Source organism: Carassius gibelio, chromosome B15 (genome assembly GCF_023724105.1).
Source record: "Carassius gibelio isolate Cgi1373 ecotype wild population from Czech Republic chromosome B15, carGib1.2-hapl.c, whole genome shotgun sequence".
Lineage (NCBI taxonomy): Eukaryota > Metazoa > Chordata > Actinopteri > Cypriniformes > Cyprinidae > Carassius > Carassius gibelio.
The window spans coordinates 13932616-13956622 of NC_068410.1; the positions used below are offsets into that span (position 1 = coordinate 13932616).

Sequence of the window (24007 nt, forward strand, 5' to 3'; positions counted from 1 at the left end):
ATAATCAAAGGAATTGTTATTCTTCAAAACATACAAATAGTATTACCTCATTTTCTGCAGTGTATGATTAATCTCACATGAGCAATATTCCACTGTTGTTGTTGTTTTTCAAAAGGAAAGTTTTCTCCTCTTCTGTCCAAAACGAAAGATCTATGTCAGCAGTTCTCCTGCTGACACACAAACCATTAAACGCTCTGTGGGACGCTGAGAAAGAGAGAATAAGTTAATGTATGGGAAGCGTTATTCAACAGAGCAGTCTGTCTGATTTGTTGTAAAAATGGATGACAACACCTGTCTGTCACCCATAGCCAACCGTTGGAGGGGAATAGTGAGTCAGTCAGTTGTGAATTTTATAATGACATTCTAGCGGGAGGTTGAATTTTACATTGTGGCAGAGATGGAGTTTTCAGAGATGGAGACTCGCACTGATAAATTGTCAAGGCCAGAGACCTCACTTTGGGCCTGCTTTATCACACTCATCCTATTTGCATGCATTAATGTTCCTCATTCAACAGAAAAAAGGACATTCAGGTTGATCTAGATAAAAAAAAAAAAAATACTCAAACTAATAAGTGGAAATAATCATTCTAATATGTTTTGTATTATCTTGATCAGCCCATCCTCCATCTTCATTTTTAAGAGCTTTGCTTGTCTCCGATTCATTCTTGCATATCAGAGAAAAGAAGGATAAGACTCGTAAGTGTTTCCTTGGCACAGTTTTATCTTACTCTTACTTATCGTTTAGCAGCAGCAGGCTCACAGCCTTGACAGCACAGCACAGCTTAAACAGGCTTAAAAAGACAGATGCACGGTCAGAGCCAGATCACCACGTTCTGGGTCAAAGACCTGGATGTGATGAGGGAGATCTGGGATGCCTGGCAGATGTTCTCTTATCAAAAAATCAGCTATGATCTCCCTTTGAAAGCCACCCTTAGCAAATTAATGCTGTTTAGTGTGGGATGAGAGGACATAACATGGAATATGGCTGCATTTTTTAAATAAAAATCTAAGTATTGATTGACTGTTTGATTAACTGATTGATTGATTGAAGTCTCATGCTTTTTCAGAAAAGCAAGTAGATCTACAAGATATGAGATATGATGCTGCGAGGTGCATTTGAAGGTTAGTGAGGTTTTGAACCATTTTGGTGCCAATCACTGGACGTTTCACTTTGAACATGCCGCGAAAATATGCAGAAATATACAGTGCTGCAGTGTTGTTGTTTTTAAGTTATTTTTATGTGTTTTTAATTACTTTTCATTCAGATAGGATAGTATAGAGGCAACAGGAAATTACTGGGAGTAGAGAGGGAAGCGGGATCGGTAAAGGACCCCGAGGCTGGAATTGAACTTGGGTTGCCGTGAAAGCAGTTGTGCTACAGTATATGTCAACACACTAACCATGTTTAACTTCTTAAAAACATAGGGTGTAGGGTGCATGACTGACAGGTAATCTGACTAATCATAATGCCCTATCTGCTATTTTGTCCAACAAACAACTCAGACAGGAGAGTAGATCAATTTCGGTGGACTCAAACTTGAAAAATTGTGTGTTTTGACATCTTTCTGCGGTTTAAATAAAATAACCTCTGATGTTCATTCATGTTTATTTCACGTTTTATGTAAATATGAAAAGACGATCAGTTCTCATGCCACTTGAAACGCTTGATCATTCACCGAGAGCGGGTTTTTGCGAAGGGGTCAAATGATACTTTGATTTTTTCAAACAGAATGCTTTTCTTGATGTTTAAAAACATGAGATACAGGACAGCGTAATTAAATAAAAAAATAATAAAAATAAAAATAATTTAAGTGTTAAGACCAGTTTTCCTTCCTGCAGACAACCTGTGACATACAGATGCATTGAAATTATTTTAACGTGAGCACTGCATTTTTAAAAAGCTGTGTTATTCATAAAACACTAGAGAAAGATGTATGAAAGTTTCTGTGAACAGCTCCTAGCACACACTCCAAATAGCATATAATAGTGGTGATTCATTTTGAATAAATCTGCGTTTTTGAATGAGTTGGTGGATAGAATGATTTAAATGAAAAAAGGGGTAATTTGTCACCACGTTACATAAGGATGTAAGCTGCAGAAAGAATCAAATCATTACATAGCCTATATATATAGCTCTATATAAAATCACTGTATGTTTTGTGCATGTGTAACTTTGTTATATGGATATATTTGACTGCTAAAAGTTTGGGTACATGAATGAAATCCTTTAAAATGAAAATGTTATGAAAATGAGTGATTCAGGATATTTGAGTCTAATGCCAAGAACTGTTTTAGTTGCTGAAGTATGAGCATTCATTACGATGAATCATTTCCTGCAATAAGACAGCAATCTTCATGTTTAGCTAAATACTGAGGGTCACCATGACCTCGACCTCAACCTTGAGTGCTCATTTTTACAAAGATGAATAATACTGTTAGTAGACTCAACTCAGACATTCATTTAAATCACCTTGGAACCAAACAATGGAATTATTTTCACATACTGCATGTTCATCTCTGTTACACTATCGAGTGTCAATTATTCCAGTAAAACAGGCTAAATGTATTTTAATTTCTATGTGCATTATTACGTATAGTTTCATAGAGCTGAAATAAGCATGAGATATTGCCATATCCACTTTAAAGGGATTTAAAAAAACTGTATCGTAAACTAAAATGGTGCAAATCAATGTAAATCAAAATGGCTTGTTCAGCAATGTCGACAAAATATATTTAATAATTCTGATGGCTAAAAGTGATAGAAAAATGTGCAAACATTTTCTGTTCATCTATTTTTGTCTTTAAAGTGATAGCTCACACAAAAATGTATGCACTAAATTTTATGTGAAAAATATCCTGGCAATAATTTTATTTTTTCAATATGAAAGTGAATGAGGACTGGAGCAATCAAGCTTCACAGTGACCAAAAACATTCAAATGTAGGAAAAAAAAAGCTATTATTGTTGTTGTTGTTATTATTATTATTGTGTATTTAAATATTATTCTATTTATTTAAGTATCGGATTTCATCCAAAATATCTTAATTTGTTTTGAGAAGAAGAAACAAGGTTTTATGGTTTTGGAACAACATGTGGGTAAGCAATTAATGATATATTTTTTTTATTTTGGGGTGAACAAACCCTTTAAATACTGTATTTGAATATGTAATAAATTAGCTTCATTTAAAGTGCTTTTGCTGGTGTACTGTTTGGAACAGATTTGTGTGAACCGCATTATGGTGCTTTAAAGTTCCATTCACAGATAAACTAGATGGAGAGTTTGCTCAAAGACAGGCAGGGAAATGCTTCAGTGCACCTTTTCCAAAGGCGTCTTGGCCAAAAGCTCATTGCATCAACTTGCCAGACAGACAGCTCTCAAGTTCTGCATGTCCCATTGTCAAGTCTTCACATCCACTGAGTCAGAAAAAGAAAAAAAAAATTCTACCATCTGTTCTGAGAACTCCAGTCTTATGCAGCCAGACTCTCTTCTCGCAGCTTTTCTACAATCGAGAACATGCAGCATCAACACAGGTCTGCGTATTAAAGAAGTCTTTGCATAGCTCTCGCCAACTGTCGATAGTTTGACATAAAGTTTAAAGTCACATTTCATAGTGGCTGCTATTTAAGTAGGCGTGATTTGTTTTGCATTCTATATAAGCCTGCTCATCAGCAGGAGTTAATAGAGGCCATTCAGTCTGAGCTGGGTTGTAATGATAGCCCTGTGGCTCTCTCTCTCTCCCACGATTTGCCAGAACCCAGGGTCAGTTGTTTAAATAGAGAAGTTTCATTGTTATAGTACAGCCCTTAAAGTTGAGGAAATGTTCCTGATCAGAGTGTACTGTATTCTCCTGAGGGATGGCAGCAAGTCATTTGGGTAATGTAAGGCCGTCCCTCTTATACTTTAAAGGACATTAGTCTCTGAAATGTGTCTACTTTGTGTTGTGCATGGTGATTTATTACCATTGTGAGGGATGGCATTTTCAGATTTGAGTCCCCAAAACAATCAACTGGAAAGTTTTTAAACAAGCTGACCTTTAAAATTCACCCAAGAATTCACTGTTACATTCATGATGGAGCCCTGCATATCCAGGTGAATTTCCTCACATATATCAGCATCAAAAAATAAATAAATAAATAATAATAATAATAATATTTTATTGAACCAGTCTTTACCCTTGGCAGTTTAGGCCAAGTAAATTGTATTGCCAAATGACAAAACTGTAAATTCTGTGATCATTTATTCTCCCTCATGTTGTTACAAACTCTTTTGTAGAAAAGAAGGTATTTTGAAAAATGTCTGAGCTGCTCTGTTCCGAAAAAGAATGTAGATGGGGGTGAGGCACTGTCTAGCTTTAAATGAATTATAAATAAAAAGAGATTCACTAAAGTATCATAAAAGTTCCAAAAAAATAATCCATATAAGTTTAAATTGACAGGGTGAACATTTTTTGGCAGTATTCTCCTCATTTTCAGCGAACTGTTCCTTTAATTTGTACACAAACTTGTGACATTTTGGCCTTACAAGAAACGTCCTTTCATTTACAACATGAATTTATGCATAGAGTTCCAAGTAAGCCAATCAAAAAATGGTTTTACCTTCACTCCTACTCTTTTTAGTTGAATAACTGACAGATTTTTGGTCTGAATCACCTTGTTGGAAGGAAAGAGCCCGCCGACGGCAGAGACCAGAAGTCACTTTCATATTTGACTTTCAGAGCAAAATGAATGCTGACTCCTACATTTTCCACCAGGCTATTTGAGTGCTGAACTTTTCAGCTTGAAAGCTGTAAGCCGCTTTCTGAATAGTTTAAGATATAGAGCTTTGGTATAAACAAACTGTAACCAACGTGCTAGTTGAATTGTGTTCAACCATGTGTAGTTTTTATTTTTTCAACTGTGCTTAAAGTGATAGTTCACTTCAAAAAGAGCATTCTGTCATTATTTGCACATCTTCATGTGATTCCAAACCTGGATGATCTTATTTCTTCTGCAGAACCCAAAAGGAGATATTTCATGTTTTTGTCCAAATAGTGAAAGTCATTGGAGTCCACAGAGGAAGGAAAGTAAGGGTTGGAACAACATGATAACAGAATAATAATTTTTTTTTTTTTTTTTAGGGGTTGAATCAATCTGATTTCTGAGAAATCTCAAAAAACCAAAGGGCATTTGTTGTTGGCAGTTTCTAAGGCAACAGGGTTGTTTAATTTACTCACATCTTATCATTATTCTCTAAGGAGAGTAATAGCGTATACAAGGGCTGACTATAAGTGAGGCATTGGCAATGTAGTGCACATATGACCTACTACAAAACTGAAATATGATTAAAAATCCATCAAACATCTTCATTCATGCATGTAATTATTTGGAGTTCCCTACGTTGTTAAAGCCACATCAGTGCTGAACACAGTATTTGCACTTATAACCTCGCCATGGTTTCACTGCATTGGCCTTTAGTCTCATAGCCCTAGCACACATGGTTGAGACCACACACTGGCACAAAATCCATTTTTCTGTCTACCATGTCTAAAGTCCATGCACTCAGATCCAGTCCTCAAATCCGCTTTCCGTTGCTGTAGGGGAAGTGGGGGCTTGGTTTTTTTTTTGTGTGTGTGTCCAAAGTCTTGAAGACCATTTGAAGGCATCTAATTCAATCCTTGTCCCCAAGACAAGATGCACAGATAATCTTATTTGAGTACCACTGATGTTTGCTTATATCTGGCTATAATGTGCCATGCAATCTAGTTGTAGAAATTTTGTCACCTAACAGCTGTTAGTAAGAATCAGAAGATTGAGCTATGACAGATAATATGTTCTTCCCTGTTGTGACGTAGGCCTATATTCTAGTGAAATGGCTTCTCTAATGCAAAAAGAAGGACTTGAATTTGTCCTTTAGGAATTTATTGAATAGTTGTTGTTTGCTAAATGCTGTAATTTTATGAGTGTCATGATGCTGGAGTAAAGGTTTGCCTAGACCTTGTGCCAGTGGGCAAAATAACTGATGCTGCAAGGAATGACACTAAACAATGGCTTCTTGGGGATTGTTGATTTAATATCTGGAGGTTCATTGGAGATTAAACAAAAAGATAGATCTAAATGCCATCCCTCTTTGCCAACCTCAGTTAATTATATCCAGGGCCGTCCATGGCATAGGTGACATAGGCAGTTGACTAGGGTGCAAAATTACCAGGAAGCAGGAAAGTTTTTATTTTTTTATTTTATTGTTTTTTTGGGGGGAAAAAAAATCTTTTTTTTTTTTTTTTGGCTCCTACACCCATATATTAAGCAAAATAATTTCTGACATCTAATAGATTTTTAGTGCTGAACAATCATCGAACTGATTAGAAAAATTTTAGAATAAAATAATATTGACATCAACAGAAAACACAATTTGACAACATGCCATGTTGGACTAATTTAAACACTTTTCTTACAATGCATCGTCATAGCATTAATTATGCATGGAGTACACAGTTTTGCCATTTATTTGCTCTTAAAGTATCATATCATATCTAAAAAAAAAAAAAAGGAAAAAAAAAAGAAAATTATCAGGGGCACAAGGCAAGAAGACAAGCAAAGAAGTGGAGCAGATAGGTAAAAATCACAAGTTAAGGACTGTGCATTAGCCCGTGATGTTTATAATATGAAGTATTTTGAAATAGCCTTTTTTAGCACATCTAAGTTGGCAACACTGACACCATGGAACGTTTTTTTGAGTTAACTGCTCATTTAATTTTACTTTACAATAAATTTAAGCTTCTGTAATATTGTTTTAATTTCAGTTACATTACTGCTTGTTTTTAATACACCAAAAATTGTCCAAATGTATTTTGAAAAAGACCATGGCGAGGACTATAATCTATAGAAAACATAAAATTAAGTTTAAGTATGTAATTTCCCACTGAATGCAGAATTGAAATGAAAGGTTTGGGTATGCTAATTAGACTAAATAGCCAGCTAGCTGGCTAACATCTACAAATTACAAGGCGCGTCAGCATATTAATTTATATATTATAACAATTTATTTACTACTTATTTATGTTAATACTTTTTAGTAGGCTATTTATGTTATATTATAGTGGGGGGTGATTATAACCGTTTTAATTCCAAATAAATTATTAATAAAAACAAAAATTACAAATAAGTAGCCTACTTATATACTGTATAATAAATAAACTTTACAGTTTGAAATGGGAACCACGTATTATTCATTATTCATTGCCTTGAAAAAGATACAGGGAAGCAATGCTATCAATCACTCATATCAATTACAGGGTTTTGAAAAGAAGGAGATTTTGATGAAAGAACGCAGCACACGCGTATTTTATTCTTACTGATGTTTATGTAACAGTTACGCCTCGTTTCCAACCTTCTCAATCTCTGTTGGAGGGACTGAGATTGTCCCTCAGTGGATGCTGAAGGTTACCGCGTGCGTAAAGCGCGCGCTCGGATCCTGCGCGCTGCTCACAAGCCGCTTGGACTCAAACGGATATGGGTTGCTCCTGCTAAGTGCAGTTTAACACCTCCACAAAACCAGGGGAAAAGCATATTTACATCAAGTTCAGGTTCTTCTAATCGCCAAAATGAAATTTCCTCGTGGAAGTAGTCGTGTGTTCCGGTTTACAGCGGTTGTATTCACCCGTGGAACTGTAATTGAGACAGAAGAGGAATATAGTTACAGTCGTTTGGGTGGACAAGTGTATCCGATGGAGAAAAGTGGATTTAAAATCTAAGAAACGGGATACTTCCGCTCTTTGGATGAAAGTTGCGGTTTTAAGGTACAGCACGGCATTTTCTCTCCTTTGTGATCTAGTTTTTTTCTGCTCATTAATAATTAGAAAGCATAGTAGAGCTGCTAATTAACAGATATTCACTGATGCTGACACTTTCAGAGAAACTTAATTCCGCTGCGTGAGGAAAAACAAGCATTTGTTTTAGACGAGTATGTGTGAACTGCTGGTTGTTATCTTTTCAAATTAATTAAACCTCCTTTCACAGTGAAACAATTGTTGTAATTTCTCTGTGCGATTATGTGTGAGCGTGCGTTTGACAGAGAGAGAGAGAGAACGAAAGAGAGAGAAAGAGGGAGGAAATAGGGTTGTAACCCATGTCTTTTATAGACATTGTCACTTTAGTTTTCAATATATCTGAACTTAGAATAGTTTAATTTTAGAGTTTTAGTCTTGGTATTTAAGGGTCACACATTAGGCTATATTAGAATATTAGAATTTAACTACTCTCTGTATGTATTTTTAATTGCATATGTTATATAGGTCAAACTGCAAATGCAATTATGTTAATCAAATCTTTAATTATACATACCTGCATTAAAATCTATCACAATATAAATACTATGTAGTAAATACGTAGGCCTATGTATACAGTGTAACTGTAAAAGATAGATAGATTGATTAATAGTCTTCTGTACTGATGGAGACTGTGAAGACAGGAAACAGTTGGGAGAAGAGTGGCACAGTGGTGGCTGATAGTCATACACTGTTTATTTGGAGTCCAGCAGTAACCAAAACCATAATGTTAACCCTAACCTTTGCAGCAGATGCATATCTCAAGCAGAGGCGTCTTGTCCCCTCAGATTTCTAAGCCAAGTGGATTTTAAATGCAGCTTCCAAAAGACAAAGAATAGCAAATTAATATTTTCTATATTTAATACGCCTACAATTTCACCGGCTTGACGTTCAGTGCATCATATCAGCAGCTGCTCATTTCGAATCTGCATTCACGTTTTTACAGCACTGTGCATTATAACCAATCACACACGATGCTGTTGATATAATGAATGCAGTGACCAATCAGAGCTGTTCAGATGAGTCTTAGCTAAAATTCCGGGGTTTTCTTCACTCGCTCACTGAATGAAAAGGCGTACCTTTTTCTGGCGAATTCTCTCGTTAGAAGCAACAAAATGCAAATGTTTGTGCGAATCTGTAAGATGTTAATTTCAGTGTAAACAGCTTCAGTGATTATTGGAGTTTTTGAGAGTGCTTGAATTCTAGTCTGTCAGTGAAAATGTTCTTTGCTCTTTGTCTGTACATTGACAGTACTATGATTAATAGCCTTGCAATGTTTTTATTCACAATAACTTCCCATGTTAAATTCACATTAAATGCAAGCTCAGTCATATTAAAGCTGCGGTAGGTAACTTTTGATGCTCTAGCGGTTAATAAACAGAACTGCTTGCGTCTTGCGGAAGAACATTGTAGCCGGAACTACTTCTCTCTGTTTATGTCTATGAAGAATCACAAAGGTACTGTGTTACTCCGCCGCGGTACCCCCGAAGCAATCTAAAATAGTCAGAATATAAACACTCATTATAGATGCACCCTAGTGATTCAGGACAAAACAAAACACGTTTTGGAAAATGGAATCATGGTGAACTCGCTTGTTATATAAATTTTTCTACATTTTGAACACAAACAAAGTTACGGACCGCGGCTCTGATTGGTTGTTTTCTTACCGGGAGCGGATGAATTTCTGCAAATGGCAATAGGACCACTGGGAGGAGCCAGAGGAGCTTGATTTTTTCACAGATTATCTGTCTCATATTCTACTGTCAGGACTAGGGATGTCAACGATTAATCGATGATCGATTAATTGTCGATAAGAGATGCAATCGATTAAGGCTATCGATGGTCGGTTAACCGATTCAATGTTGGGCTGCGTGCGGCTCATGCGCACTCAACACGTGCGAGCGGCTGTGAGTGACGGTGACGATATATAAAAGCATCATCATTCATTCACAATGTACAAATTAAGCTTTTAATGTGATTTAAATTTTAAAGTACATTAAAATAGAAACAACATAAAAGTTCTTCAACATTAAATGCAATAGAAATGTAGTTACTAATCATTTCATCAGATAACTGTTTTATATCGTGCGCTTTGCAGGGCTGCGGGACACAGTGACAGGACAGGTAGTCTATTCATTCCTACAACTTGTTAATTCATTCCTACGAATTATTAATGTGGCAATTGTCCATGTTTCATTAATTTTGTTCCCTAAATAACCCATGATTTAAGTGAAATAAGGGAACAAATTAATAAATCGAACGAATTCTTAATTCATGAAATCTTTAATTTCCCTTCCCATGTTTACCACAGTAAGAGATGCGAAAACAGTTATTAAAAGCGAAAGATAATAAAATAAACCTGGGAAATTAGAGGGTTAGACTATGAAGATTTAGGAAAAGAAACAATGCCTAAATATACTGAATTTGTGGAAATTCGTGACCAACCGGCAAACCAGAACAAAGCCGCGTAAATGAAGACTATGGGGTCCAAAAGCATGGTCGCGATGTAACATTTTCCAGTTAACCTATTATTCCTCTAATAAACAAAGCTTTTATACCACACTTGTCATAATCAGATCTTATCATTTCTAAATAAATAATTGCTGGATTCAAAACAGCGATTAATAGGCGCTGTGACCGACACATTCCTGGAGCATTCAGTTTAAATAGACCGTAGTATACTGGTCCACTCTGTTGTTATGCCAAGGACGTTTTTGCTCATATGAAGAGGATCATCTTTTCCGTCTATATGCGAATGCGTGTTAAGTACAAGCCTAGTTTACATTATAAATAATAGTTTAACATTCAAATACATTGCGAATATGGAAACATTTCGATTTGTGCCGAATGAGACATGAGCAATAACCTCCAAATAAATCTAGCCAAATCCGCGCTCGCTCATCCTCGACTGCACGCATGCACTGTCACGATCTAATGCGCTGTATGCCGGATTTTAAAAAATCTGACATTTTCTAGGACAGAATCCAGCAGGATCAAATTAATGTGAGGAACTGTGTTTTGGTGCAGCAGCGCCGATGTAGTTCACTTAATGTGCAGCGCAGTCACACGCGCTCCACATTTCGGATAATTTTATACAATAATGTCAGTTGAAAACATCGCAATTGTGCTTTAAAATACAACAACGAGCACCACAAAACCATTTAAAGATGCGCGTTCAGCGTTCTCCGTGCGGGATTGGAAACTGTCAACAAAGTAAAATGACATCAAAAGTATGGCGCGCTCTCTTCATTTTATCAAATGATCATAATCGCATCTATTCATTTTATAATCATGCTACTAGCATTTTATTCAGACTAAAACCTCTTTAATTCAAGTGAGAAAGCGTTTTGTGTGTGTGTGTGGCTTTTGCACATCCTTTCATACCGCTGACTGTGTGCCTGCAATAGACGCATTTTGCAGTATTATGGTTAACGATTAATCGATTAATTGATCGTTAATTTAAACGACGATCGATCATGGAAATAATCGAAATTTGACATCCCTAGTCAGGACATAATGACAGGTTTAACAAATATGTAAAAAATATATTTTTACAAAAGTTACCTACTGCAGCTTTAAAATATGTTATGGCATGACACCCATATCTGTTATTTAAGTAAACAGACATAGATGATAGATTACATCATTACATTAGCTTATTTTGACCATCGTCCACTATAGATCAACATAATCTATAAAGATGAAAATCAAGATATTCCAAGATATAGCGTATTTGATGTGCTTTGGAATGTTAAGAATAGAACAGAAAAAATAAATAAAACATAAATTCAGTTGTGGCTGCTGTGTCACATGAAGACCCCCACCCCCAACCCATGCTTTATAAAAAAAATGATTAATGCATGACGCCCCTGATCTCAAGTTTCACATAACATCATGTATCTACACAATAATTACACTGTATCAAATGCTTTACATTTTGATCTAAATAGGACAACTAACATAATATAAGTTGTGAATTGTGTTTGTTCCTTTAGAAAAAAAAATTCTTCTAATGAACAAAAACAAACTAATTTAAAGATGCATGGACATCCTGAATTGTTCTTATTGAAAATCCCATTACAAACCAACAAACAAACATACAAACACAATCACAAATTATTGATGTGAGAAAAAAATCAAAAAGGATCATTTAGTTGAGCAGTGATGCCTAATTTTTCTTCTGCAGGGAGTGTCAACTCTGAGACAGCTTTCATGATCAAAACTGACACAGAGAAGGCTAAAGAGGCAATTATGTGGAAAAACCAATAAGTTGTGGTCCCTTTACACAAGAGTGGGTTATATCTGTGATGATGGTGTTTTGTATGGGGTTGTTTTCCCCCAACAGAATGAATTTTACTATTATATTGAACGGTTTAAGTGATGACATATTGCTGTTGCACATTTGTTCATTTATGCACATCTGCCGACAAGACGCTGCCCAGACGATGAGTGATGTTACATTCGAGGTGCACCAAGGTTCAAGCGTTCTCTCCGTCTTTTCCCCTTATATATCTTTCTTATTTACATAACGTGTCAAAGCAGTGTAAAATGTCCAATGTGATGTGTTCAAATACCATTTGATATATTGCCAGTCATTTATAAAACTTTTATGGTAAATACAGTCCAGCCATAGGACGTCTTTCCAAATGTGTGACTTTCTTTCTTCAGAGGAACAAAAAAATAAGATTTACATTTATTGTATGCTGCAAGGGGTGGGGGGTGTCTAGAAAAAAAAAATCCTTTCATCTATCTCTTTAAGAATTACATTGTCCCTTCTTTCTCAAAGCCATAAGAAATGATCTATTCATGATGTGGAAAATCATTTGAGAAGACAAGTAGACCTTTGTTCTGAGTTTGATATCATTTAGATGGCCAAAATGGGTTAATTTGTCATGAAATGCAAATTAATTTAATCCATTTCCACACTAGGGCTATAATAAATTTGGTGCTGAGCTCACAGGAATTTAGCTAAATCTGCTAAATATGGAATGAAAAGCAACTGCTCACTGTGCAGTTCCTTTTTTTTATTTTTTTATTTGCAGAGACAGTATGTACTACAAGCCAGTTTGTTGTGATATTTTGTGTAACAACCTCACCTCCCTGTGTCCACTTATTATTTAGCTGATACTGCTTATGTTTCTGTCCGTTTTCTGTGACATTGTACTAGTGAAACAGTAGAGAGGAAGGAGACTTCTGTCCTAGTTAGTCAAGTCACATCCAGAGTTCAAACACAGGCTTTTCAGGACAGCTGTGCGAACGAGCACCCATAAATAAAGGATAGACTTTACACAGTGTACCACGTTGCACAAAGCCATGGCCCTGTGCTTTCTAGTGAAAGCTTCTTCTCAGGTGTTCAAATACGAAATTGATTTTCATGCCAAAACTTAGTGGCTACACGTGCAATCTGGTTGATGTAATACAAAACAAATGACTTAAAAAAATGTAATTCTGGATTTCTTTCATAAAGAAAAATAAAATATTGTCTTTTGTTATAGGATCTCGGCTTGGCTTCAACCATCTGATGGAAGTCTTCACGGAGTATGCCTATAATGAAAGCTTCTTTGAAAATGCATCCCAGGGCTTCAATGGCACGGAACAAGGGAAGCGGCACCAGTACAATTATTATGCCATGCTTCTCACACTGCTCATTTTCGTCATTGTCTTTGGCAACGTGCTTGTGTGTATGGCCGTCTCAAGGGAGAAAGCCCTGCAGACCACTACCAACTACCTGATAGTCAGCCTGGCTGTGGCTGATCTGCTAGTTGCCACACTCGTAATGCCATGGGTGGTTTACCTTGAGGTAGGTATCAGCATGATTGGATACTAAAATGGTTTAACAACCAACCATCTGTGGTTTACACTGATGCAAGTACAGGTTATTGAATCTTTCTCACATGATAAGACTGTCATTTCTTTGGCCATTTTCTTAATAACTCATTAGAGTCAATCTGGGCATGAATTAACTAAGAAAAGCTGCAGGCACCGTATTAAACCTAATTCTAGCCAATCAATTTGCAGTAGCCACCAGCAAATGTCTAATTCTAGAAATCTGATCCTAGCCATGGGTTAGTAGTTATTTTCAACCAAGTGAAGCATTCCTTGTGTATATCATTGAGATATACATATTAGCAAAGCTATCAAATATCAAGCAAAATCTATAGGTTTGTAATGCACTTTTGTACTTTAAACTGAGCTCTGAACAATGGGACACTTCAGATGCAACACATCAAATTTACAGCATTATTATAACTCGCTGTATTAAATTAGCCTTTTGATATCGTGTGGTGTGTTGTTTTTCTCCTAAAGGGCAGTAACTCAGGTCATCATTTATTTAGTTTCACAGTTTCATCAGTTTCAATTTATACACATGAACAGAACATTAAGGAGCGCTATTGTGAGAGGGGTTGAAATGTTTATTGGCTAAATAAAAATTACTGAAAGTCCTCAACATTATTATTAGGGCAGATGAGATCATCATTCCAAATTTCCATAAACAACTTCAGGATATCTTCAGAATGTGAATGAAAATGAATCATGAATATAAACTAATTATACTAGCAAGAAATGACCAATAAAATCAAGTGCTTTATCTTAGCTGCAAGGTTGGGCCAAACTGACATTTTAAGAAATGTTCTCCTTTCAGTTCATTAATATGAATTTGAATTGAATTGCCCCCGCCTCACAGTGTGCTGAATTAGAATTGACTCAATGCCTCACTCACAAAAACAGTCTTTCATCACCGACTACTGACATAACAATGTAACTGTTAAAAAGAGTCACTGCCACTAGCAAAATTCAAGAATTCAAAAATTATTCAAATTCAATCCAAAACTTATTTGTCACAGATTACTGTTCAACTAGAATGGAATGTCAGCTTGCATTCTAACATTGTTCATTATTATAGCAGTGGAATACATTTCCATCCACCCATTCTTCACAACATTTGTCTTCCGTATACATTTTATTCTATTTAAATCTTTTTCCTTAATTCAGGAGTCAAATAGAAATTTAAGTGCATTCTCAGGTCAGTACCACACAGCTCTGATTTATGGGAGCATGTTTCTGTTACAAAATAAAAAACAGCTTTTAAACAATAAATAAACTTGTAAGTTAACGTCTCACGATTCGGACTTTTCTAAAAGTCGAAATCGTCAGAAATAAACTCAGAATTGCAAGAAAAAAGTCAGAATCATGAGATAAAAGTTGCAATTTTTAATCTGTGGTGGAAATAAGTTTCCATACTAATTAACTCTTTCTATGCACAGCAATTTTATAAAGTTTCCATTTCTCTACACTCTACATGCTTGTTCTACAGACTTTTCTCTCTTTTTCTCCCTCTGTTAGTGCAAGGACATGTTTTGATCACTAGCGATGTCTGAGAATTATAGCGGTGAGGCTCATTTCATCTTAGTTTACAGATATGGTGATGAACTGATTCAGGCAACTCACAGCCGCTTTCATTAGAGGTGTCAAATAATTCTTTAATCAATGACAGAGATGCAAACTCTAGTCGGGGACCTCAGACCATCAAGAGGTTTCTGAGTCCCTCGGCTTGCCTGAGGACACACATTAATCAGAGGCAGCTCAGAAAGCTCTGCCAGCCAACTCAGGAGATGTGAACTGTGGATGAGGCTGACCTGTGCTATATTGCTTCTTTCTGCCAGTTTTATCGCATAAACCAGAGAAAATGCCAATATTTTATTGGTTTAAACATTTTTATAGTGGCTAAAGCTGTTGCAAATTGACTCCCGCAGACTTGCAGATGAGAAAGACAGGTGGTTGTGGTGTTACTATGTATATTTCGACCCTAAAGATATTAGTAATATGCAATGCTTGCCAGAGTGCTTCTGGCAAGTAACTAACTATTGCACATTTGCAAGCAAACATTGTAGGTCTGCACACAAGATGCATTGTTCTACAATTAGCAGAGCGTTTAGTTGTCCATGTCTGTCCTCCCAGGTGGTGGGAGAGTGGCGGTTCAGCACAATCCATTGTGACATCTTTGTCACCCTGGACGTGATGATGTGTACAGCGAGCATACTCAATCTATGTGCCATCAGTATCGACAGGTAGGTGTTTCTGCACTGCCATTATAAGAGTGGTCTAATGCTGACCAAGACACCATTTGGAGCTCAGCTCAAAAGAGGGACCAACTCAGCTTCAGCACAACTGAAAATAGACCAGATTTGGTGCTGATGTTTTTGTTATATATAGACGGCAACAACTTCATTATACATTGTCACTTACAATGTCACATGAGCTCAGAATCGTAAGAAATACTTGTGAGATCAATAGTGGTTCATACTAAACGTCTCTCTATTTATATAGTAAGTAATCAGATACTAGAAGGAAAGTCTTAAAAGGATTACAGAGGTCATGGGATTGGGAAGCACCTATATGTGGTTCTATACTGTTCACCATAGGTCACATGATTGCAGGTATATTTGGAAAATTGTGTGCAGAGGTATGTAGGAATATGATACAGATCATATAATGCCTTTAAGATAACAACAAATCAAATGTTCTTGTATCTCCCACAGGTACACAGCTGTAGCCATGCCTATGTTGTACAACACACGCTACAGCTCCAAGAGGAGAGTCACAGTAATGATTTCTGTTGTCTGGATTCTGTCTTTTGCAATATCATGTCCACTGCTGTTTGGACTCAATAATACTGGTAAATATGGGTGAAAAAATATTCACTAACTAAATGCCAGGCCAGCACTATTTGCTAGTTCAAGGTTTTTTTTTTTTTAAGGTTTTTTTTCGAAAAGGAATGTATACTTCTATTCCACAAGGATGCACTGAATTGATCAAAAATGACAGTAAAGACATTTACTGTATAATGATACAAATTATTTCTGTCAAACGAATGCTATTCTTTGGAACTTTTTTATTAATCAAAGAATCCTGGAAAAATGTATCACTTTTTTTTTTTTTTTTTACAAAAGCACAACTGTTTTCACCACTGAAAATAAGTCTTGAGCATCAAATCAGCATATTACTATGATTTCTGTGGATAATTTGACACTGAAGACTCGAGTGATGGCTGCTGAAAATATATATTTTTTTTCTTAAATTTTTTTAAACATTCACATAGAAAACATTTGTTTTAAATTGTAATAATATTTTATAATATTACTGTTTTACTTTATTATTTTTTTATCAAACTAATTGGTGAGTGTCAGAGACTTAAAAAAAAATCTTGCCAATCCCAAACATTTGAACAATAATATATTTTACATGTTTTAGTAGCGCTGTCAATCAATTACACTTTGTAATTCAATGATATACTGATTAATTAATCAAATTAAAGGCAATTCACTGCATGCATTTGTGGAGAAATGCCCTTGAATTAAATTATAGACTTTAAATTATTGTGTGAGGCATTATGAAAGATAGAAAGATAAAATATAATCTAGTGTTTTATAACTGTAAGCTTATCTCTGACCTACTGTCCACTACAGCGCACTTTGTATCACATTATATGCATTATTCTGCATGTGAATTAATAACCATAAGGAATATGATAGCTAAAATCTGTGTAAGTGGATCCTCTTGTCTTAAACTTGAAGAAATGGCTTCTGCTTATTAATATTATTATGGCACAACAGCTTGCACTTTAAGAGCTGAATTTACAGAGTATCAATGTCATTAACTTGCATGCACACTGGTGTTAGGGACAGCCAAAATTAAGTTAGGTCACCACTTCATTTAAAAGTTATATTTGAGGAAGTCATTTAATCAGCATTCTTCTACTTGAATGCTCATGCTGAGAGGATGAGGTCAGGGATTTGTAGGCATGAACAAAACTAATTATAATGTAAGAGTCTGGGAAGTGGAGTGTTATATTCCACAGTATTAAATACAAGTATTATGTCAGCTGCTGCATTGATAGCTTTATGCTTTTTCTCTGTGCCTCTTAATTTTTTAGTATGTAAAGAGAGAATTTTGAGAATTTTTCTCCACAAAAATATTTTTTTTCCTAGGGGGGAAAAAATCTAAATTATCTGTCTACATTTTTTTTTTACTCCATTCATTTTTAATAACTTTGTCTCCTGAGGTCATGTGGTACAACCAACATTCAATAAATAAATATAACAAAACAAACAATCATAAAACAGGAGTGCAAAGGAATAAGTTCACTTTTTAATGATGCATAAAAAAATCTAAACCAAATTAAACCATTATCAATAAAATACAATCAACACAAAGTATATTTAATAAGTGTTACATTTTTCACTTTCTGTAACATGTACAGTCAAATATGTTACTGACCCAGAAATCTGTTTTACCTATCTTCTCAGTAAACTCCATTTTGTTTTTATAATACATAATACATACAACAATGTCACTAATTTCCACTCTATTTTTTCATTGCAGTCACTCATGACGATGCTCTGTGTGTGATCGCAAACCCTGCCTTTGTAGTGTACTCCTCTATTGTATCATTCTACGTCCCCTTCATCATAACACTACTAGTATACGTGCAGATCTACGTGGTACTGCGAAAGAGACGGAAACGTGTCAACACCAAACGCACATGCCCAGTTACAGACGTGGATATGAGCTCGACTTTAAAGGTGAGAACAGCTGCAGGAGGACAAAAGTTTCTACTTACTTGGCACTCCAGTAGAGTTAAGTGAATTGGGGTTGTTAAAAACTGCAGTGTCAATGAATTTCAAAGTAATTAATCAGCACTGCAATTCCCATTAGCTGTATATCAGTAATAGAGCAGTAGCAGTACATCACTAATGAACAGTTGGATAGTAGTAAATAATAGCACAATTTATTTATTTATTTATTTTTTATCTGTGATCATAGAGTGTCTAGAATGACCTTTTCTAGTATTGATTATGCCGACATACAGCAAATCAATGTGTGCCATGCAGGAAATGGCCGCTGCTTCATATGACTGTTATTATAATACATGGCTAGTCTTTGCATTCATTTACACGGAGCAATGACATCCAGGCTTCTCCATGGAGTGCATGCCACAGCAGAATAAATTCAATATAGCATTATTCAAAGAAACTGATAGCTTATCTACCCAGTCGTATGCTTCTGCACAAGGGCATCAGTGCATTATTGAGAGCCATTTGTGGTTAGGGAGTTCTCACACTGTGTCCTGACGGCATAAGTAAACATAGCATCTCCTATCAGTGGTTTCTGTCACTGCTGTGTCTCCTCCAAAGCATTCTGATGTGAAAACAGGCTTAGATCAACATCATGTTTATTTCAGGAGTGCTTTCATTTTGAAATGCAAAACTCGTCCTTATCCTTCTATACAGCAAGTGTCTTGTTTTCAAAATGCTGAAGTTTTGGATTTAGATCTGAAATTATCTTTAGATTGGCCACTTACGTATGCTTTGGAGATTGAGAATGCAAAGCTTTGGCAATCCTAAGCTAATTTAAAATGTTAAAGGATTTGGAAACTTTTCCTAGCGCATTACCTATAAACATGATCTATAAGCTGACATTTGCATAAAATATCACTGTGACTGAATGGAATTACCAATCTTCCAGTTGCATGTTTCTATAATTGCAAATAAATTTAAACCGAACCCAGGGCGGGACAACTAATTTCTTTCTGGTCTTAATCTGTCAAAACAGTCTGGTGTTTCTCCCATGTGTTTCAGAAATGCACCCACCCTGATGATGTGAAGCTCTGCACTGTGATCGTCAAGTCCAGTGGGAATTTTCCTGTGAACAACAAAAACGTGGTACAGCCAATTTCACTTTTTCTTTCCAAATATTGCTCTTGACAGGATTCTTGAGCTTCTAACTGTTTGTCATATGTACCAGAAGTAATAACGACAGATGACATTTGAGAAATGACAGCAAATATTAAATGTTAATCTCTGCATCCAGTCTAGACTTCATATAAAGTTATGTCGACTGAAACAATACGCTGTTCTGTTATTAAATGAGCTGTTTGATAAAGTGAACCAATTCAAAGAATGAGCACTACAGCACTAATTTGAACCAAAATGACTTCTTTTTCATATTTTTTGTTAGATCTTCATAAAGGAGGTGGTAAACAATGGCGATGACATCCAAATGGATGAAATGACAAACTTAAACCCTTCGAGACAGAGGAAGCAGGATCAGTCTGGTACAAGTCAACAACACAGCAGGCTGGTTAACTCTAATCTAAGAGAGACTGACATATCACCCCCATCGCCTGAAGCTGGTGTCAAACCTGAAAGAAATGGCAACACCAGCAATATCACCAAAGGGGCCAAAGCATTTGAGATCCAGGTCTCCCCCACCGGCAAAACACAGACATCGGTCAAGACTCTTAACAAACGCAAAATCTCCCAGCAGAAGGAGAAGAAGGCTACTCAAATGTTGGCTATTGTCCTTGGTAAGTGTTGCTTTAAAATACTTTAATGGTGAAGTGTGTAATTCGTTTTTTTTTTTTTACACAAAAATTAAGTTAAATATTTTGGTTGATTATCTCATAAGTGTAAACACTGTGGCACTTTTAAAACATTGCTTTGTATTTCGTCATTACAACCAGCAGGGTTGCCAGATCTGTGTAACAAAATTAGTCCAATGGCCAATCAAAACTAGGTCAATGACCCAAGCCCAAATATCAAAACTCAACATGTATATATTTTACAGTCACTGTTATGCATTTGTAGCTTACTATATCGCAGCAATCGTAAATACTGTTAGTCTTTGTAAAGGTAGGGTGACCATATGCGCCGTTCATACGGTGACACGTCCCAGCCAGGATTTTAATAATGCCTAAAACATCCAGAGCAGTTTGACCAATAACATGCAGGTATTGTACATAATCGACCAATCGTGGGGCTGCGTGTGAGAAGGTGAGATCTAGAGGGAACAATCAAAGGAAAGTTTGATTTACTTGAAGCGTCGCTGCGCACAATGCTTCAAGTCAAATGAACGAACAAACACGTGAAAGCGATTCAAAAGTATAAGGAGCCATCTGCTCTGATCTTTATATCTTTCATGAATGTAACACAACAATCAACCTGCACAGTGCAAATAGCCAAAACCTGGATATTTTAGGCAATATTAAAATCCTGGCTGGGACGTGTCCCGTATGGACGGCGCATATGGTCACCCTCTTTAAAGGACCTCATTTACATTTAGCAGATGCTTTCATCCAAATGAGTAAGTTCCCTACCAGTGTCCCTCCCTCACAAAATTTTAAGATCTAGCACAGTTAAATAATCTGTCAAACCTTTAACCGGCAAAGAAAAAACAGTATCCCACAGCAACAGATGAAAAGTAGCCCAGTTTTAAGGGAAGACTCTAGACATAGCATCCTCAAAAACCGGCCTGACAACAGCAACACTGATACAGCCAATGGTGTGACTTTAGGGGCAGTATTATCTGTTTGTTCAGCCAAAAGCATACATTCAGAGTATTGTGTTTGATTTCTGCAGTTTCATTTGATGAAGCCAATGGTGTGAAAATTACTCACTTCAGCGTTAACGATACTGTTTGAATTCATTTAATTGAATAATGTACATATGTACCCCTAAATGAAATGTTTTATATAGGTTTTTTAACTAAAATTTCCCACCCAAACTGAATTATTAACTCTGTGTGCATTATTTTCAGGTGTGTTTATCATCTGCTGGCTGCCGTTCTTCATCACGCACATTGTGAACACCTACTGCCAGGTCCCTCCTGAACTCTACACTGCCTTCACGTGGCTGGGCTACGTGAACAGTGCTGTAAATCCCATCATATACACCACTTTCAACATTGAGTTTCGCAAAGCTTTCATTAAGATTTTACACTGTTGAAAGAGAACTCACTTCACCGGAGCAGAAGGGATAGAAATGACACTGTACCTCATCGGCAGTGGACACACTGTAAAACTTCAAAATAAAGATTTTAAATTGGATCCCATGTGGACTGTGGCCTGAGGGCTACATCTCTTGCATTTCACAGGGATGAAAATTAAAGGAATGTATATAAATTGTATGTATTATAAAAATGATTTTGTTCCAAGATCATACCGCCCAGAAAATAAAAGAAAAACACATAGAAAATCCCTGGGGGAGATGGGCTTAAAGCAGTATTTTCAGCACAGACAATTGTTTGGAATTGCTTCAAGCAATTCCTTTGCATATCTGTTTGTCAGTATTATCATTATTTTGATTATTTGCTCAAAACCTAAATGTAACTAGGTGGAAACAGCGTTTTAAATCATAGCAGTACATACTGTGATACAAACAAATGCTTTTGTAACCAATAGGCCATGCATTGCATGGAGGTTGTAATTTATTTGCTGAAAAGCTTATGCCAGTCATGTCTGCAATGTTATGTCCCACGTTTATAATGTTTGTTAGGTGTTCTCTCAGAAAACTAACAGCAGGCAGAAACCTTAAATAACACATTCAAAAAACAGCAAATCTGTAATCAACTCAATTTTTTTGTACCAATATCAGCATTTGTGCCACATCTAGAGCAAAGTGGATTTAACATAAAAAAGCAGAGATAACAAATACATTTTCATTAAAATGCTATGATATATATATAAAAAAAACATTAAACGTCATTTGTCAGCCTTCCTGGTGAAAGCATTAAACACTGCAGCTCTTTGTTTTGGCCTCGAGGAGGTAAAGATAATACTGATGAAGTGAAAGGAGAGGATAAGGACGAACTGCATGCAGTCACTGACGTAATGAGTGTACATTTAAATTTAGATTTTTTTTTTACTATTTATTATGTTTATATGCATAACTTTTCATGCTTTATATGACACACTTTGAATGTGATGGGCCTGTCGTTACATTGTAATGCATGTTCTCATAAGATGTATGTGGCACAATGATATAAGCTTATGAATAAAGTAATTGTGCACTGACAGTTTGCCGTATCATGACAGATGTTTTTAGTGAGACAACCCAACAAAATCTGAAATCAATCTCTTGATTTATCGCTGTAAACCCTGGAAGAACTATAGGAACACACTTTCCTGCAAACTTCATGGAGCAAAAGAACACTAGAGCCATAAAACAAAGTTTTGAGTCCCTGGCCTGAGGGCTGACTCAACTGATGTGGCACAGATCAAGCATTTGTTATGAATGCATGTTCTGTGGACAACACAATGATATTAGCCCCATGGCAACCATCTGTGGACACAGCTGATGATCAGCATGCTGCTTTTTGCTGGCTACGCATTTAGGCTACTGCTAAACTCCAAAGGTTGTGTAGTTTATATGTAGTTTTTGTTGTCAGATTCCTTATAAGAATTGGAAATCCCTGGAAAAAATCATAGATTTTCATCATCATAGGGATTTATAGAAAAATAATCCATCTCTGAATCCAAAATTGAGGTACAAGATCCACACATAGTGAAAATAAGGTAACTTGATGTCTCCAGTTGAATAATTGATGTCTTCTGAAGCTAAATGATAGGCCAACTGATATATGTGTGTATTTGTTTGACAGTTGGGCAAGCAGTTTATAGTAAAAAAAAAAAAAAAGTTAAAATACTAATTTTCTTTCATTGATTCATCAACTGGGGTCATATGCATTACAGTTGTGATTGTTTTGTGTGGATTTTGAAGCATTAACTTCAAGTGTCACATACAAATGCGTTATATGGAATCACAGATTATTATTATTATTATTATTATTTTACTTTATGCTTGTGTTCATCTGTAGAAAAAAAATCATATGCTGTACATCTGGTAGGCTATGGCATAAATAATGAGAGCATGTTCATTTTTGGATGGAGTATCCTATTAAGGTCCCAAGCATTTAACTGGCTCACAACAATCCTGAGCCATAAAAAGGCCTATATATATATAGGTAAAGTGACACTGTAAATCTTCAGCCTGTGTTGATTGTGAAGCACAGATCACTGTCAAAACTCTCAGGGCCAGGCAGTGACAGTCTTAAGATGAGATTAAACCTGTGATGTTCGACCCTCAACACCAGGGATGTGTATGGCACTAGTCATTTATTTCACATTTGCAAATAAAATCTGTCAAGATAATTTTTTCACCACTCGTCTGCATTGCAGTCGCTAATGCGGTTGGATGTGAAAGTGCTGCATGTGAATAATGATTTTGCTCTGAAAATGAGAGACACTTGAGCAAAGTAAACTTCCCACTTGGCTTTTCAAAAGAAACAGATTAAGAACTTAAAATTCTTCAAGCTTCATTAGCCGACTAAATTACCTGTTAAAAAATAACTTGTTAGCACGGCCGCTAA

The 24007-nt window shown here is 36.1% G+C and overlaps 1 protein-coding gene across 1 annotated transcript; it reads left to right on the forward strand.

Annotated features, from left to right (window-relative positions):
• The first annotated feature begins 7394 nt into the window (after positions 1-7394).
• Positions 7395-22648, forward strand: LOC127972162 (D(2)-like dopamine receptor). Its single transcript, XM_052575486.1, has 8 exons — positions 7395-7774; positions 13297-13601; positions 15761-15870; positions 16342-16478; positions 18185-18384; positions 19441-19524; positions 19820-20168; positions 21398-22648. Exons 2-8 carry the CDS (start codon positions 13323-13325, stop codon positions 21583-21585), a joined length of 1347 nt encoding a protein of 448 aa, XP_052431446.1. The 5' UTR covers positions 7395-7774; positions 13297-13322; the 3' UTR covers positions 21586-22648.
• Positions 22649-24007: the final 1359 nt, after the last annotated feature.

Excerpts from the sequence above, each read along its gene's own strand:
- LOC127972162 (XM_052575486.1), top strand. The coding sequence starts at position 13,323 with ATGGAAGTCTTCACGGAGTATGCCTATAATGAAAGCTTCTTTGAAAAT. Across the intron at positions 15,871-16,341 it reads TGTGCCATCAGTATCGACAG|GTACACAGCTGTAGCCATGC; the intron begins GTAGGTGTTTCT and ends TATCTCCCACAG. Across the intron at positions 20,169-21,397 it reads AATGTTGGCTATTGTCCTTG|GTGTGTTTATCATCTGCTGG; the intron begins GTAAGTGTTGCT and ends CATTATTTTCAG.